The sequence below is a fragment of the Mucor velutinosus genome, assembly GCF_035048745.1.
Source record: "Mucor velutinosus strain NIH1002 chromosome Unknown tig00001563, whole genome shotgun sequence".
Classification (NCBI taxonomy): domain Eukaryota; kingdom Fungi; phylum Mucoromycota; class Mucoromycetes; order Mucorales; family Mucoraceae; genus Mucor; species Mucor velutinosus.
In genome coordinates, this window is record NW_027041904.1 from 3,551,974 (window position 1) to 3,568,904 (window position 16,931).

General features: G+C 41.0%; 6 protein-coding genes across 6 annotated transcripts; 2 read left to right on the top strand and 4 right to left on the bottom strand.

The window, feature by feature from the left end:
• Nucleotides 1-247: 247 nt before the first annotated feature.
• On the top strand, nucleotides 248-3,723 carry ASN1_1 (asparagine synthetase; the record flags this gene model as incomplete). The annotated part of the gene is made up of 4 exons (XM_064829012.1): nucleotides 248-320; nucleotides 422-1,330; nucleotides 1,398-1,472; nucleotides 1,538-3,723. The coding sequence occupies 4 exons, from the start codon at nucleotides 248-250 to the stop codon at nucleotides 3,721-3,723; spliced, it is 3,243 nt and encodes a 1,080-aa protein (XP_064686214.1).
• Nucleotides 3,724-3,910: 187 nt separating this feature from the next.
• On the bottom strand, nucleotides 3,911-5,035 carry SSE1 (adenyl-nucleotide exchange factor sse1; the record flags this gene model as incomplete). Its single annotated transcript, XM_064829013.1, has 1 exon — nucleotides 3,911-5,035. The coding sequence occupies one exon, from the start codon at nucleotides 5,033-5,035 to the stop codon at nucleotides 3,911-3,913; it is 1,125 nt and encodes a 374-aa protein (XP_064686215.1).
• A 351-nt stretch (nucleotides 5,036-5,386) lies between these two features.
• Nucleotides 5,387-7,801, bottom strand: ATC70_009786 (uncharacterized protein; the record flags this gene model as incomplete). Its single annotated transcript, XM_064829014.1, has 5 exons — nucleotides 5,387-5,594; nucleotides 5,648-5,841; nucleotides 5,898-6,479; nucleotides 6,536-7,096; nucleotides 7,151-7,801. The coding sequence occupies 5 exons, from the start codon at nucleotides 7,799-7,801 to the stop codon at nucleotides 5,387-5,389; spliced, it is 2,196 nt and encodes a 731-aa protein (XP_064686216.1).
• Nucleotides 7,802-9,608: 1,807 nt separating this feature from the next.
• On the bottom strand, nucleotides 9,609-10,410 carry RKI1_2 (ribose-5-phosphate isomerase rki1; the record flags this gene model as incomplete). Its single annotated transcript, XM_064829015.1, has 2 exons — nucleotides 9,609-9,614; nucleotides 9,655-10,410. The coding sequence occupies 2 exons, from the start codon at nucleotides 10,408-10,410 to the stop codon at nucleotides 9,609-9,611; spliced, it is 762 nt and encodes a 253-aa protein (XP_064686217.1).
• Nucleotides 10,411-12,317: 1,907 nt separating this feature from the next.
• On the top strand, nucleotides 12,318-13,157 carry ATC70_009788 (uncharacterized protein; the record flags this gene model as incomplete). The annotated part of the gene is made up of 1 exon (XM_064829016.1): nucleotides 12,318-13,157. The coding sequence occupies one exon, from the start codon at nucleotides 12,318-12,320 to the stop codon at nucleotides 13,155-13,157; it is 840 nt and encodes a 279-aa protein (XP_064686218.1).
• Nucleotides 13,158-13,615: 458 nt separating this feature from the next.
• ATC70_009789 (uncharacterized protein) lies at nucleotides 13,616-14,905 on the bottom strand (the record flags this gene model as incomplete). The annotated part of the gene is made up of 5 exons (XM_064829017.1): nucleotides 13,616-13,763; nucleotides 13,819-13,918; nucleotides 13,969-14,262; nucleotides 14,312-14,587; nucleotides 14,653-14,905. The coding sequence occupies 5 exons, from the start codon at nucleotides 14,903-14,905 to the stop codon at nucleotides 13,616-13,618; spliced, it is 1,071 nt and encodes a 356-aa protein (XP_064686219.1).
• Between the last annotated feature and the right edge of the window lie 2,026 nt (nucleotides 14,906-16,931).

Here is a 16,931-nt window from a genome sequence, read left to right on the forward strand (position 1 = left end):
TTGTTACCAATCGACTCTCTCAAGCACAGCTAAACCCATAGCTATAAACAACAAGCATTGATTCAGGAGCAGAGCAGCAGTGCCATTCAACAGGCAGAAGGAGGGAGGGCAACACAAGAAAGTATCATGTAAAATTTTTGAATTGGCGTCCGGCACACACCCTATTTTTCCTCTTTCGCCATTTCTTAACTTCCCTTTCTCTTTCTTTTAAAAAATAATCTTCAATTCTTGCTATTTCCATCAAATCATGTCTGACATCAAGACAGCACACAATACAAGAGAAACCGAATTGAGTGATGGAACCACAGTCTATATCAATGGTAAAGTAGCAGCAGCATCCCAAAGCAGGAAATCAGGCGTATTGATCCCTAAAAAAAAAAAAAAAAAAAAGACCATGTGTATTTGGCATCTGAACATTTAGGCGAACCTTATTATATCGGCCGAGTCATGGAGTTCTGCACATCACACAAACGCAAAGGGCTACAAGTGCGTATTGCCTGGTACAACAGAATGAAGGACATCATCAACCGTAAGACGGCAGATTCTTGTCTGCTGGTGGCAACCATGCATTCAGACATCTACCCAGTGTCTTCCATCCGTGGCAAGTGCACTGTGATGCACAAGCACTATGTCCCCAACATTGATGTCTATAGAAAGCAGCAAGACCATTTTTACTACAACCAGCTCTACGATAGATACATACAGCGTGTCTACGATGTGGTGCCATGTGAAACAGTGCAAAATGTACCCATGGATACATTGGAGGCTCTCAAATCAAGGTATCAATTCATCGCCGTGGAGCAGGGAAAGGCGGCTGATTTAACAGTGGCAAGAAGAATATGCTGCGTCTGTCAGCAATGGTGCCAGAGTGCCATGTCTGTCAAATGCGCTGCCTGCCACAAGAGCTTCCACATGTCCTGCCTCAACCCTCCTCTGGCCCGCAAACCATCCAAGGGCTTTGCTTGGCAATGCGCCTATTGCACCCGTCAAGAACAACTGGCTGAATCTAACCCGGAAAGCCCTGTCACCAGTGTTACCTCGCATACGCGCTCCTCATCCAAAGCATCATCTCCAGAGACCTCTGATTCCCAACAACAGACAACCAAAGAACTCAGTATCGCTGCTGCTACTGCGGCTGTCGTTGCTACCAAGACCGAGCTCAAAAGACAGATGCGCGCTACTCGCTCTCAAGTCAAACAACAGCAGCAACAAGAAACACTATTGCTCAATGCCATGGTTGCTGAAGACGCATCAGCCAACTCTTTCAACACATCATCACCCAATTGCAGCAGAAAATCAAATCCCACCATCAAAAGGGAAGGACCACAAGGTAAGATGTGCTCTGCTCTGTTGCTTGACACATCAACAGCACCGTGCTCACTCGATAGATGCTATAGCACAACACATGAATATGACCAACATGTGGCCATTTCGCTATTTTGGTGTCAATACAGCCATTACAGATATTCTGGGTAATGAACTAGAAAATTTTACACAGCTTAAAAACGTCACTCATTGGAAAAATATCACTTGATAGATGTGGATGATCGTATCTACCCAAGAGCCAAGAGCCGAATTGGCACTAAATACCAAGCCAATGTGCCCGATTTCGTTCCACCCTCTCGCCAATCTCGCCATTCATCATCTACACCAGCAGCTTCAAGATCACCTCGAGGCTTATGGCCAGAAGAAGGCAGTGTAAATAAAGAAGCACAGAATGTGCTGGATCACCAGACACCCACCAAAGACACCAGTGATCAGGACGACATGGCATCGCCCTTCTCTGGCAGCTCTGACCTGACGAGCAGCATGCGACCTACAAGAGGCACCGATGACACAGTGACAGTAATCTACCGACCAGGCATTTTGAATGAATTGACCATTGATCACTACGTGGATAGTGTGAAAAAGCTAAAGAACATTCCTCTGCCGCCACACAATTCAGATCTGATGGACAGAGCACTGTATGAATTGGAGCTAAACAACTATGATACGGAAACGGCTTATGACAACATGTCAAAGCTGAATGGAGACGATTTCAAGCATGTTGTGGAGTGGACACCTGCCGAGATGGAGGCATTCGAGCAAAGCATCCGCGATCATGGCCACGACCTCAACTATGCCAAGGCTGCAGTCAAGACAAAGGACATGGCGGATATTGTACGCTACTTTTATCAGTGGAAAAAGACAGACCGTTATGAGCCCGTCTACTCTGAATGGACCAAGGTGTACAGACCTCTCAAAAAGTTCAAAAGGTTCCCTCGAGACATGGAAAGAGAAGCAGAAGAGGCTCGGCTGGAGAAAGAAAACGAAATGGCAGTAGAGCATGGAGAGCACACCGACCTCACGATTGTGCCCAGATCCACCTACGCATCCAGGAATTACCAATGCATGAACTGCTTGACAGAGCAATCCAGAATATGGAGACGATCACCATCTGACTTTGACAGAAAGAGAAAAGTGTTTAGCAAAGTGCTCTGCAACGATTGCGGTGTCTTTTGGCTGAAATACGCAAAAACGAAGCCTATATCACCAGAAACAAGAATCGCCAATGTCACCATGAGTTCAGCATCCAACAATGGACCGCTCTCGGGAGGAGACAATAAACGAAAGAGAAGTGAATCTCATAGCAGCAGCATGAAACAGCGACTCAATGATGACCAGGAGTATTTGGAATTTAATCCCTCATCATGCACCATCTGCCATATCATGAGTGGCCCACCCAACAGTCTGTATACATGCTATTCGTGTGGTATGTCGGTGCATCACGATTGCTATGGTGTCAAGGACAAGACAGAGCATATTGGCTGGCAATGTGATCCATGCCAAAACAGAAAGAAACCAGTGGCCTCTTACAACTACGAGTGCGTGCTATGCTACAATACCACATCCAAACATCAAGCGCTTAAAATGACATCTGGCTACTGCTGGGCTCATGTGCAATGTGCCGTATTTATCCCTGAGGTCAAATTCGTAAATCCTTCAACGTTGTCACCTGTGGAGTACATTGGCTGCGTCAATCCAGCAAGAACCGAGGCTCAGTGTTCCCTATGCGATGATCAGCGTGGTGCCTGTATCGCTTGTTCCGAATGTAACAAAACCATGCATGTTCAATGCGCTGTGGACAACAATTATCGCTTGCTATTTGAGATACTGCCACCCAATGCTAAAAGCCATCGACATCAATCCCATTGTCCAGCCATACCTGCTGGCCACTTCAGCACCAACTCTGCCGCTGGCATCATGGTGCCTCAAGTCATTTGTCCTAGCCATAGTCTCACGGGTAAACAGCTAGTTCGTATTGAAGAGAGAACAGCCAACGAATCAAGAAAAAGCGCTCTGTATACCTTTTGCAACTATTTCAAGCGCATCTCAAGTAACAGCACTCCAGCCATGCGTAGATATCTAGCTTCCTCTGCATACAACCACACCAAAAAGATGTCTAAGAAGATGCCCTCTCAATTAGATGCTCTTGTTGATTCACTCACCATGGACGCTTCCCTATCATCCTACGCTGGCTCTCATGAATCTCGCTCAAGAGCAATCTTAACGTCGCTATCCCCCTCTTCATCAGCATCATCAGCATCCTCTCGTTCATGCAGCCAATGCCCTGCCAAATTCTCGCCCATTTGGTGGAGCGTGGGTTCAGACCCCTATTCCCTTCAAAGATTGTGCCAACGTTGTCACAACAAAGAACAACTCGATCAGCAACATGTACATTAAATAGCAAATGTAAATAAAATGCATACACATTCCCTGGTTGACGTAACCATTTTTCATCATGAGTACATGTGGTTTGAACGAGTCTTGTTGAGAGCCATTCTTTCTTGCAATAGAACAAACACGTTTTTATACACGAGGCACATATCAAAACGTAATTTATAGTAGGTATCAGTTTATTTGTGGAAAATCACCAGATGGCTCTTCCAGGGTAGACAAGTGTGTAGTTGTCTATATAACTGTCTGTCAACATCTCATCATCCGCCTCGACTGTGCTTTTCGCCAAAAACACAGGCGCAATACTCAGGTAGATCTTTTCCTGGCCCGGCTTTTCTTCACCCACATGACGATAGACATGTTTGACTTGATTGGGGATCACCTTGTCATTTGTGCGTAATGTGTGTATAAGAAGCACATCGTCCTGTCCATTGATTGGCAAGCATAGATCCGATGCCATGTCGACCAATTTCTCGATACGCTGTATGATATCTGGTGTCATTTCATACAGTGGTGTTAATGTGGCTGCAATCTCCTTGATGATCGATGTCTTTGCTTGTTCAATGGTAGCCATGATCTGAGGATCTTTTCGTTGAATCAGTTCTGCAGTTGCCTTTGCCGTTTTTAGCCTTAAATCCTTAGCCCATGCCGTATGCTTGGTATCAACGAATAGACGATGGATACGACCAAAGGACTCATTGGTAGCCTGGTCCATATGGATGCCTGTCTTGAGTACACTTGCTACAATCTTTTCTGTAAGGTATCGTTCAATCAATACAGAGACCAGCATGTAATCCGTCTTGTCTGCATTGGATTGGATTGCTTTATCAAAGAGTGCTGCAATTTGTGCTGCATCTTGCTCAAACAATCCACAAAAGAAAAGCTTGGCTTGACCTGGATTCTGCATGCATTTGAAGGCGCTCTTGGCGTTGGGCGAGAAATTGTTGACTTTGCCCGAAAATTTACCTAGTGTTGCAATGATGGTGGAGAAATCATCGTCGGTCACTCGGATGGGTTTGGTCGTCTCGTACAGTGTATTTTGCATCTCTTTTAAGTTGACCTTGAGCTCATCGTTACGCTGCTTGGCTTTATCCAACTCCATCTCACAATGGCGTCTTTGTTGAGATGCCTGCGCCAGTTCTTGTTGAGATTGCTTGACTTGATTTTGCAAGTTATCGTAATAGGTTTGTAGTAATTGTTGTCGCTTGAACAACATCTTTTCTCGAGCATCATTGTTGATGGAAGAGGAGAGGCGCTTGTCAGATGCTGCAGTAGATGCTGTTGTTGCTGTCGTGATGGTACTGTTGGCGAGAGACATGGATTTGGTATAGAAAAAAGGGAGAACAGAGAATAATAACACAAGCACGAAATCCAATGTATGAAAAAAATCAGGTACTCAGCCTCACAACGTGTAAGTTGTGCAACCTAACTTAGCCGCTTGTACCTGAATAGCTTGGCTTTACAGTTTACTTGTACAAAATTTAGGGCTTGCATATCGGTGAGACGGCGTTGTGTCAAAGACCCATCTCAACTTGCATACTGTGCGCAAGCGTAGCGTATGATCTTGCTGTGTGATATACCAGTATTCTCAAATTTATCTGTATATCACAACCTCATTAAACACATCCAGTTGACTTAAATCATGCGCAAATAGTTCTTTGGTTTATTTCTACATTAATAGTGCTCTCTCTCTCAAGCATCTAGCCCCTACTTGCTCCCATTCATCATCAGCAATCCACATATCCTTGGCTGAATCTAGCTTGGCCATCACAGAAGCACCCTTCCACACCAGCACTTCAGGGTCTAACTCTCTCGGTGCTGGAACCACTTCAACACGATCGATATTTGCCCTTTGTGCAATGATGGTTGAGAGAACACTATAGTCATCATTATTAGTCATACATCGTATCAAGTACATTTTCTACTTTACCGGTCTTCCAAGACACGACTGAAATTAACCACTTTGCCGCCGCCGCCAACGAGAATAATACTGGTAAAATATCTCTTGAGCTTCTCTTCAGATCCATTCGCTGCTGATACAATGGACTGGGCGATAGCAACATCGATAGGGAAAGAGTCATAATCTTTTGTATCATCCTGGCCATTCGCATTGTTACTGCTTGACTATCGACAAATGCCGTCAATGTACTGTCAAGCATACCTAATTCATTCAAACTTACATTGTTGGCATCTTCAATGACATCGTCAGTGACATTTTTGTTGACCCAATTTGCCTTTTTGCTTTTGGGCTGCAAAATGTTGGGATAAACAAGACAAAGAGGGGCCAAAAACACCTCATCATAGACTTTGCATTGATATTTGAGTGTTGGCTTGAAAGGCGTACGAGCAAAAAAGTCGTACACTTGCACACTGATGTCAGCTTCGTTCATTGTGCACCATTTCTCTTTCAATATCTCTGCTAATCGCCAGTCGTAAGTTGTTGAGAGATCAATGTCTGCATAGGGAAACTTGTTTTTGAGTAAAAATGACGCAAATGTCTTTGTGATATCGTCCCCACCAAGGCGAATGGAGATACGGGACTCTAACTGACATACACCATCTTCTATACAGACAATGTTGGTCTTTTGTGCTCCAATATCCACTACGACTGCACTCGATACACCAGCACCATAAGTGGCAGCCGTTGACTCCTGCTGCACAATCACTGCCTTGAACTTCATATAGCGTAACATCATGGTGACTAGATCACAAATGTAACTATGGTCTAGCTTGTCAGGAATAACCAATACTGCATTGCAATCCTAATATCTGTGTATCAGGATGGTGTACTCGTGTAAGCCCTATCATGTCCACGTACCTTGAATTCAGATCTCTCCACTTCTAGATCATTCACAATGACATCTGACCAGATAGCTTCCAAATCACTCAAGACTTCATTGACAGATGTGTAGTCTTGATTGTTCAAGGTGCCATTCTTCCATGGATATCGAACGCTGTATAAAGAATTTTTGGATACTGGTACATTCAAAGCCTTTTCGCCCACAAAATAAGGAATGTCCTTGTTGACTTCTGTCCACTCTACTTTGTAAGGGTCGTTGTGATCGAGAATCGTCTCTTTGACAGCTGTGGCATTGAAGCCAATCACTTGGCCTTCTGCGTTGGGCACTGCTCTACGTTTTGCATTCTTCATACGCCATCTTAACTCGCCTCTGATCTCCTCTAATGCGTAATCGTATTCCTCCTGGTTCACCTCGGGCTGATCAATGTCCATATGATCGTCTGCTGTATTCACTGGTGTCTTTAATTTTCTAGCAATGACATGAGGCACAGAGATGGGAAACGCCTCTGATGCAAGACCAATTCTCAGATTACGTGAGCCTGGGTGAATAACGATTGTGTCTCTCCATTCCTCCTCTGCCTATTCATCCGTCTGTCAGCCCATGTATAGGTAACATTCAAAATTGACACTTACATTGGGTAGCAGTTCGTCACTGCCTGCTTTATGGCCAGGAAAGTAGGAAGTATCATTTTTGGCGTAGTTACTGGTGATGTTACGTGTTGGCAGAATATTATAACCCTTGACAGGAAAGGTGGTGTATTTGAACAGAGGTTGGCCCTTCATATAATTAGCAGATGTAGTGATGGCTTGATCATCTTCTTCCTTGGTATGTCTACTGCCATTCTCTGCGGATGTTGTTATGGATGAAGATGCAGGCGTTGCTGTCTTGGACGTGTGGGCTGCATTTGTTTTTCTGCCTGGTTTAAGTCCTGGTTTTTCTCTTTTAATGGAAGCAGATGAAGGAGGAGGCGATGATCCCTTCTTGTGCTTTGAGGTGAGTGGTTTGGAGGATGTTGCTGTACTGAATGGTTCATTATAGACATCAGTGTTTAGCTTCTGCTTTTTGCTCTTTTTAGGCGTTGGTGGTGAAGCTGTGGCAGAGGTATCTTTGCTTTTATTACGTGCCTCAGGACTGGAGGAGGATGCTTGTGCTAAATGCGTTGAAGCAGCATGACCAGATGCATTTGCTACAGGCGACACAGGTGCTGTAGCTTCCTCCATCCACGCGTACTTTTTCTGCGACAAGTTTTTCAAAAAGTTATTACTATGCTGATGATCAGACATGCTTGCAAATGTATAGTAGAAAGATGTAGATAAAGAAAGGCTCAATTCAGTAGGATGTCCCCATTTACATCAGATGAAATTACACAGGAAACTGGTGACTGTGCAAGCTAGATGAAATGGCATGTCTAAAGCCAATCGCAGTAGCTACACAGCATTATAAATGTTTGGAAAGCAATAGCAAATTTGACTTTTATCACACCAATGGAGCTTTACAACCACCCTCAAGTATTTATTGTTTTGTTGTACAATTCCACACGTGCAACATGATTCATTTGTTTCATATTCGTATAGCCTGTGTCTTTGTTTTCTTGAATTTCCCTGGAGGCAGCTTCAACGAGAAGAGCACATCGTTCTTTCATCATCTTTCTCTGTTTTTGCACGTACACAGCCTTTTGCAACCTAACATACAAATCGCGGGCTAGTCTGCCTACACCGTCGTTCATGCGGGAAGCACCATAATTGTTCAATCTCTGCAATGACAGCTATTGAAAGAGCAAAGCACTAAGAAGCATGATACAATAGTCCGTAATTACGTTTGAGCAGACCTGCAAAATGACTAATCATGTAAGAATAATGTATGAATGATAGAGGAATTAGACATTGGTCCATTTAAAGTATAGAAGCAAGCCTTACCAGATCGATTTTCCCTTGGGTTTCACTTCTTCAGCCTTGCTGGACTTGAGCGCACTATCAGTTGAAATGCAGTATTACTAATCAAAAGCAAATATTTCACTTAATCGTACAAATGTATGGAATGCTTACATTACGAGGCTAACGAAAAGAAGTACTACTATAAACGAAAGCAATATAGACAATATCATGATCTTGTAGTCATCACCTGCAATTCTATCCTTTATATGGTTCCAGACACCGTAAATGCAGAGCCATAAAATTGAGAAAGCTTTGAATAGACTACTAAAACTGTTGCTTGAGCTGATATCGCTAAATTCGATTGAGTTTGGCTGATTTGTTACTCCAGAGTATCTCTCTTGGAAGTATGGATCATCTTTTCCAGCCAATAGCACTATCAAAACATTGGTAAATGCAAACATACAGTATTTTAACTTGAAATTGAGACGATTTTCAAAAAAAATTAGACAAATAAAAAATTAATTTTGGATGATTTATGATGTTTCTTTGGACGATTTCGCCCAGCCCAATTTAGACGAATGTGATTATTTTTTAGACGAATGTAATATTATTTCAGACGCATTTACTAATTAAATGTTGGAGACAAGTACTCTATTGCTTTAGCTATTTTAACCCAACTTCTCTTTCTATACATCGATCCCAGTAACTTTCAGCATGTCGTACCCAGCCTTGAAAATCGGCAACGGTAACTTGTTTACAAGCCTCAGCAATACGAGATGTAAGCATGTCTGATTTATCGAGTGGATTCCTTCTTATGTTTTTCTTGATCTTGGACCAGCATTCTTCGATAGGGTTCAAAAAGGGTGAGTATGGGGGGCATGAATAGTGGTTTGTAGTCACGTTGATTGATTGCATCTACTACAAAACGAGAGTGATGGATCCTACAGTTGTCCATGACGATAAACATACCTTTTTTTGTTGTGTTTATCTAAAATATCCATTACTGATTCCATGAATTTGACAATGTGGTAAGCCGTTGTACCTTTTTTAAGCTGGATCGGCTTCGATTCACTTTTGCTCCCAGCTTTTCTTTTCTTTGAAGGAGATGATCCAGGAAACTCTTTTTCAATTAGTGCTGCATCCGATTTCTTCAAGGGTTCAACTTTTGAAAAACAAACGGTGCCAAAGGAAGATATACAACCAACGATGCTGATATTTACGCCTTTCTGCGTATGAACTTTTACAATTGCTGGATCTCCTACCTTCGACCAAGCACGACTTCTCGTTAATTGTGAGTGGAAGCCAGCCTCATCAACAAAGATGCAATTTTCACTAAAACTGACACCTGCGGCTTTCCATTGATTGACTATATTGAAGCGAAGTTCGAGAGTTCTTGGAGCATCACGCTCCACAGTGTATTTTGTAGCTTGCTTGAGCGATATTGAACACTTCTCTCGGATATGTTTATACAGGTCAGGAATAGATATTTCAAGACCATTAAAATGTTCACACAACTTTAGTCTTGCCTCCTCAAGAACAATTGAAGGGTTGATATCAAATAACTCAATCAAGAAGGCTGAATGTTGTGGAAACAGTTTTTTTGGCCCTCGCTTAAGTGCCTTAGGAATATTGCCAGGAAGTACAGAACCGTCTCCAGCATTAAACTCATCTAGCAGTTTGTAAGCACTGCTGCGGGGTATACTGCATTGCTCTGCTGCTTTTGGTACTGTTAGTCCCTCCTCTTGGATAATTCGAATGAACCGCTCAATTTGATCCTGACCGTATTTCTTATACTTCGCAGGTGTTTTGATAGTAACTTCTTGAAAAGTTTCAACAAGATTTTCCGTCACTTCCTCCATTTCAGATGACTGAAGCTCAGGAACGGGGATTATGTCCATGTCGATCAACATCTGGACTTCTCCATACTGAATGGCTAGGTCGCTAAAATCCGTTTCATCGGTGCTTTCATCGTCTGCCAAAAGAGAGTACTCAGATGGGTTGTAGTGAATGAAATCCATTGTAATTTATTTAGACTTTAAAAGTGAAAGATCTAAATAAAAGTTAAGTTCGTTTAAAAAAGAAACACACCCGTCTAAAAAAATATCTTAAATAACTGCAGTGTCAAAAACAAAGGACAGTGTTCTGGACAGCGTTCTGGACAGTGTCCACGTAGTGTCAAAAAAAAAGGACAGTGTCCACGTAGTGTCAAAAAAAAGGACAGTTGTTGTGCCAGAAGGGCTACAACTGTCTATAAAGATTAAGGTATTCTTGATGGGTAGATATGTCTGTGTTGTGCAACAACATGGACAAGCTATGATAAGTGAAGTGCATCTCAGCTATCTAAATACTGAGGTTCACCAGATGTGATAAGCGTTGTACAAGATAAATTGCTACTTTGGCATTCAGAACTTAGTATAAATAGAATAACTCTTGTCTTCATCAATAAATCTTTAGTTTTTGTGTCTGATCTTATTCAAATAAGTCTTTTCTTGTTTTTATAATATTGAACATTTTTTATAAGCTACAAATAATAATCCTTTTATTCTTTGTGCTTAACAACAGTGTTCTGGACAGTGTCCACGTAGTGTCAAAAAAAGGACAGTGTTCTGGACAGTGTCCACGTAGTGTCAAAAAAAAAGGACAGCGTTCTGGACAGTGTCCACGTAGTGTCAAAAAAAAGGACAGTGTCCACGTAGTGCCAAAAAAAAAGGACAGTGTTCTGGACAGTGTCCACGTAGTGTCAAAAAAAAGGACAGTGTCCACGTAGTGTCAAAAAAAAAGGACAATGTTCTGGACAGTGTCCACGTAGTGCCAAAAAAAAAGGACAGTGTTCTGGACAGTGTTCTGGACAGTGTCCACGTAGTGCCAAAAAAAAGGACAGTGTTCTGGACAGTGTCCTGGACAGTGTCCACGTAGTGTCAAAAAAAAGGACAGTGTTCCGGACAGTGTTCTGGACAGTGTTCTGGACAGTGTCCATGTTGTGTGAAAAAAAGCTTTTCCTTTCTTTGATTTGTATAATGCCTATCATTTCGAAGGAACAAGCAGTGTGTATATTTTACTGCCAAGCGTATAACGAGTCTAATGTTGCTGAACTGACGAAAAGGATCGAAGAAATGAAAGATGTTGATATATGTTATTTGGAAGATCCCACCGAACCTATTTTGGTTTCTCTCTTGTCTATGAAGTCTTATCCTTCAAAATATCGGCGATATCCCACAGTTCTCATCGAAAGACCAACTTTAAGAAGAAAAATAGAGGGAAAGCATAGTTTTTTATAATAAGAGGTCTTATGCTTTAATGGAGTCATCATCATCTTTCTAATTTACGTTTTTATACTGTAGGGGGAAAAACTGTCCCGTTCGTTCAAATAATCTTGACTTTTACCCAGTATATTGCCAAAACTCAGAAAACAAAGCTACCCCATACTGCGTTCGATAGAACAGCTTATAGGAATCACAGCAACGTAAAAACCTTATGGCTGGACTATATTTTAATTCCAGTATAACCAGCTAAAGTGAGACGTGGCAAAAATGTTAGGTGGGTAATTCTAGATGATATAAAATGGTTGATATCTTTACTTCAAATAGACGTATTGAAGAAATCTAAAAAACTACTCGCGGTATGCTCAGGATATCTAATATCCCAGGAGCACTCTAAAAGTATAAGAGAAGCTAGTTTCTTCATGTTTTTTCTTTATTTCTTTGCTTTCTTATTTTTTTTCAAAACTTTCATTTTGCCTGCTCGTTTAACACAAGATTTGCGCAACATTCTCCAATCTTTGCTCCAACGTGGTCTTTCGCTCTCAAAGATAAAGAATTTGTATCCAGGAGTGGGTAACTTTACCCTTACAAGGCTCAGAAAACTATATTGCCCTGACCTCGCTATACTTGTTGGCGGAAGACCGAAAAAACTTGATGTTAAAACTATGTCCCTAGTGTCAAGAGGACTTCGATCAGGTGCTTTAGAGAATCCCCGAGCAGCACAAGAAATTTTAAGATCGATGGGCCATGATATGTCAATTAATGGCATCCGCAAGTCATTGAGACGAAATGGACTTAAATCTCGTAGAAAAGTAAAGACCAATTTTGTTAGCAAGACAAACAAGCGGCTTCGATTGGCGTGGGCTAAAAAGCATAGGCATCTTACTATTGCTGATTGGCGTCGTTGGGTGTTTTCGGATGAAACAAGAATAAATCTTTGGGGCTCAGATGGTAATTCTTTTTACTGGACGAATGGTGGCCGAATCATGCAGTCGTATCAAGTCAAGTCTCAGTTGCAGGGAAATGACGGTGGGGTCATGTTCTGGAGTTATATAACAACGGAGGGGCCTGGTTATGGTACTACCATTATTGAAGACGCAATAAACTCGGGCTTGTATGTCGATATTTTGAAGACATCATTGGTCGACACTCTTGAGCACTTTGGGAAGGCACCGTCTGATGTGCAATTCCAACAAGGCAGGGCAACACCGCATACCTCAGGCACTACTAAGCAATGGTTCACCGACAATGGGTTCAACCCAGACGAAATTATGGATTGGCCACCCCAAAGTCCCAATCTTAATCCCATTGAACATGTCTGGCATCTCCTAAAGCTTCGTCTTAATAAGTATCCCAATAGGCCCTCTACAAAAGAAGAATTAGAGCGGCGTATTAACATTCAGTGGTACAAAATAACAGAAAAAGAGTGCCAGAAATATATTGATAGTATGCCTGCCCGAATCCAGGCTGTCATCAAGAGCAAAGGTGGTTCAACTCACTATTAATGATTTTATAATAAAATGTACATTTTTCTATATTTATTTTTTAACCAATAAAATCATTGGATTTTAGTTTTTGAAAACGTTATAATTATGTATAGATAGCACTGCTTTCTCTCATTCAAACGATATATATTTCGACTTTGTATACAAAGAAATGACCAAAAACTTGTGCAAAAAGACAAAATTTTAAACGAACGGGACAGTTTTTCCCCCTACAGTATATTAATTCTACTTTATTTCCTCCAGGCAAAATTTTGTTACCAGTTTTGGTCAATCAAGTTTATTTACAAATAAAACTGCAGTCAAGATAGTCATTTTGTATAAAATGGTCCAAACTATATTTCATGAAGAGAAGAGAGAAAGGTGGGAAGAAAAGTGTAGGGGATCAATAATCAATGACATGATAATGGGATTTAATATTGATGGACTGAATAATGGTAGATAAATCATAAAAATTGGAATCACTTTGATCTCTGGTATGTCCTTGTTCGACAGTTGAAAATCTGCAATTTTTTTGGATCCTGTAGTAATTCGCAACAATTATAAATGTTGATTGTGTTGTCAAATGGCAAGTGATCAACTATAATTTTGCAAATATTCTTGCTGTTGCTATAAAAAAAATTTCAGTAATTTACTATCATGAAACGTGTCTTTACGACATTACCGTAAAAAGGTTTCCAAATCTTTACAATTGGTTGATAAACCCGCATAACCGAGAATAATTAAGCAAATGTTCTTATTTTGGTTGATGTAATTAAGCAAATCTAAAAAGTTGTTAGAATCAAAGATAAATGCATTGACGACTTTTTTTTACCTTGAGCGTCGCCATCGACAGTCAGTTGTTTAAAAAGATCTTCGTTTGTTATCAAATCCCTTTCTACCATCAATTCATTGGCATTGGCACGAGGGGAAACGAAAATCTTGTCGACCAACGATCTTTCTTTTAATCTACTGGCCATTTGTTGCAATAGCCGAGTACGAGATTCATCGTTTTCATTTGTTCGAGATTTTCTTGCATAGCCTACAATGTTGTATTTTTCCTTCTTGAGATTTTGAATTAACAACTGATAGTGAGGCAAGTAATCCAGTACTTTTTTTGCTATATCATCTGAAAATCGGATTAACACAGATAAATGATATCCAAAAAATTATTTTACCAATATATTGTTCTTTTGCAACAAACAGTGAGCGTACGCTGACTTTCCCGCTGTCACATTGTCTTCTTTTCGAGTGTGCAGCTGTGAAGTCTACTTTATTTGTACACCATTTACCAAAAGAAATAACGGTCTTTTTGTCAAATAAATCGGTATATTTACAAACCATTGAAAGTATGTCGCTGTTGGCCAAAGATTTGCATTCGTAGACTTCTTCATTCATTGGATCACTGGGCAAGTATGCTATGTTAAGAAATTGAATAACCTGAGCATGACTGACTATTATAAAGAAAAGAAAAAAGATTAGATATCGTGAAGAACTGCCAGCTATCATCTATCATTACCAAATTGAACTTTATTTTCCTCTTGTTGATTATCATCTGTGCGTGGAATTCCTGTTGTATACAAGTGATAGCGAAAGGGCCGGCTGTTTATAGTTATGATACACGCCAAAATAGGTTCGGTGGGGTCTTCCAAATAACATATATCAACATCTTTCATTTCTTCGATCCTTTTCGTCAGTTCAGCAACATTAGACTCGTTATACTCTTGGCAGTAAAATATACACACTGCTTGTTCCTTCGAAATGATAGGCATTATACAAATCAAAGAAAGAAAAAGCTTTTTTTCACACAACATGGACACTGTCCAGAACACTGTCCTTTTTTTTTGGCACTACGAGGACACTGTCCAGAACACTGTCCTTTTTTTTTGGCACTACGTGGACACTGTCCAGGACACTGTCCAGAACACTGTCCTTTTTTTTGGCACTACGTGGACACTGTCCAGAACACTGTCCTTTTTTTTAACACTACGTGGACACTGTCCAGAACACTGTCCTTTTTTTTGGCACTACGTGGACACTGTCCAGAACACTGTCCTTTTTTTTTGGCACTACGTGGACACTGTCCAGAACACTGTCCTTTTTTTTGACACTACGTGGACACTGTCCAGGACACTGTCCTTTTTTTTTGGCACTACGTGGACACTGTCCAGAACACTGTCCTTTTTTTTAACACTACGTGGACACTGTCCAGAACACTGTCCTTTTTTCTGGCACTACGTGGACACTGTCCAGAACACTGTCCTTTTTTTTGACACTACGTGGACACTGTCCAGGACACTGTCCAGAACACTGTTCTTTTTTTTGACACTACTGATGAATTCGTAATAATAAGTCGATGATAATAATCAGTTGTCAACTGTATCTAAAACGAAAGCAAAGAGCTTCTTTATTACAGGGCATCTAGCTTGCTTAAATATGGTAGATCCCTGGTCAATGACTACTACGTTGAGATGGTATATAAATAGCAGGCCACTGGGGCCTTATGGATTGTTGGTATAGCTTGTTGGGAGGCCACCTAAGTCGATATGTTTCATGTAGTGTAGGTGGATCTCGATATCTTGACATTGGGGAGATTGAATGTATTGTAGTTCCTGAGGCACCTGTGCACACACAATCGGCTGGACTTGTAAACATAGATGTGATGTGATACGATAAACATCATCTATGCTGCTACACTGTAAAAGGTGGCTTGAGGAGAGAGTGAATGTAGCCTAAGATGCATGCTTGTATGCAACATAATCTTGCAATATTAGCCAAAAGCTTGCAGCAGTGCGAGCCACCTAAACCTAGAATGGCTTCCACTAAAGCAAAGCGTAGGTCAGTAAACCAACCAAAGAGTCCAAATCCTCATTGTAACGTAATAAATTTATGGTCCCTAGACACCTTTAAAGCCTCAAAAAGGAAAGGAGTTGATCTAACACGTATTTTGATAGACTGGCATTATTAACTATAGAATACAAGGAGAATAGCATGGCTAACAATAGTGATATGTAATTTGTCGCCTACTTTCCATACGTTGCAAAGGCATCTATCACTGTATTGCCTTCGTGATGAAAAGAGCATTGAGTTTGCTAGCTGGCCCCGCCAGTCGCCAAAATTAGTGCCAACTCAGACTCGTAGTCAACTCCAGATTGGCCAGATTTAGATAGCTTTTCGACTTGATTCAACTATTTTGCCAAGTTCAACTATAAAAAATAGGTTGATCATCCCATGCTTCCTAATACATTCTTGGAGTGCTTTTCAAAGTGCACCCAATGGTGCCAAGTAACGTAGATGTTTTGAATAAACTTGTCGAGCAATTTATGAAAATATAAAAAGAGGTCTCTGTCCAAAAAGTCAAGATTTTACATATCAAGCTCCCACAAAGATGACTTCAGGGATTACGTTAGATCGATAGAAACGTTTTGATTCAATATATACCATAGTAAAAGTCTTCATTATCAAGGTGAAAAAACGCGATCGTTTAATTTCCGGTAAAAATTTTTCTTTTGTATGGAGGAAGGCAGGCTACCACTCGTATTTATTATGTTATTAACATGCTACCAGAAGACTATTCTACCTAAAACGACTAGTCTATAAGTGTGTGCACAAGAGGGACAAGAAGGGCATGACTACTAATTTGAATTGTTACTGGGGCAAAGAGTGTGTTCTCACGAGAAGAGCCCAGGAGATATTTGACTAAGGATAGTACTGTCAGCACTTGATCAGATGGTTATCGCGAGAGAACAAAGATACTCGACCGAAGCCGCAAGCAAGAGAGAGAGCAATCAGAACCAC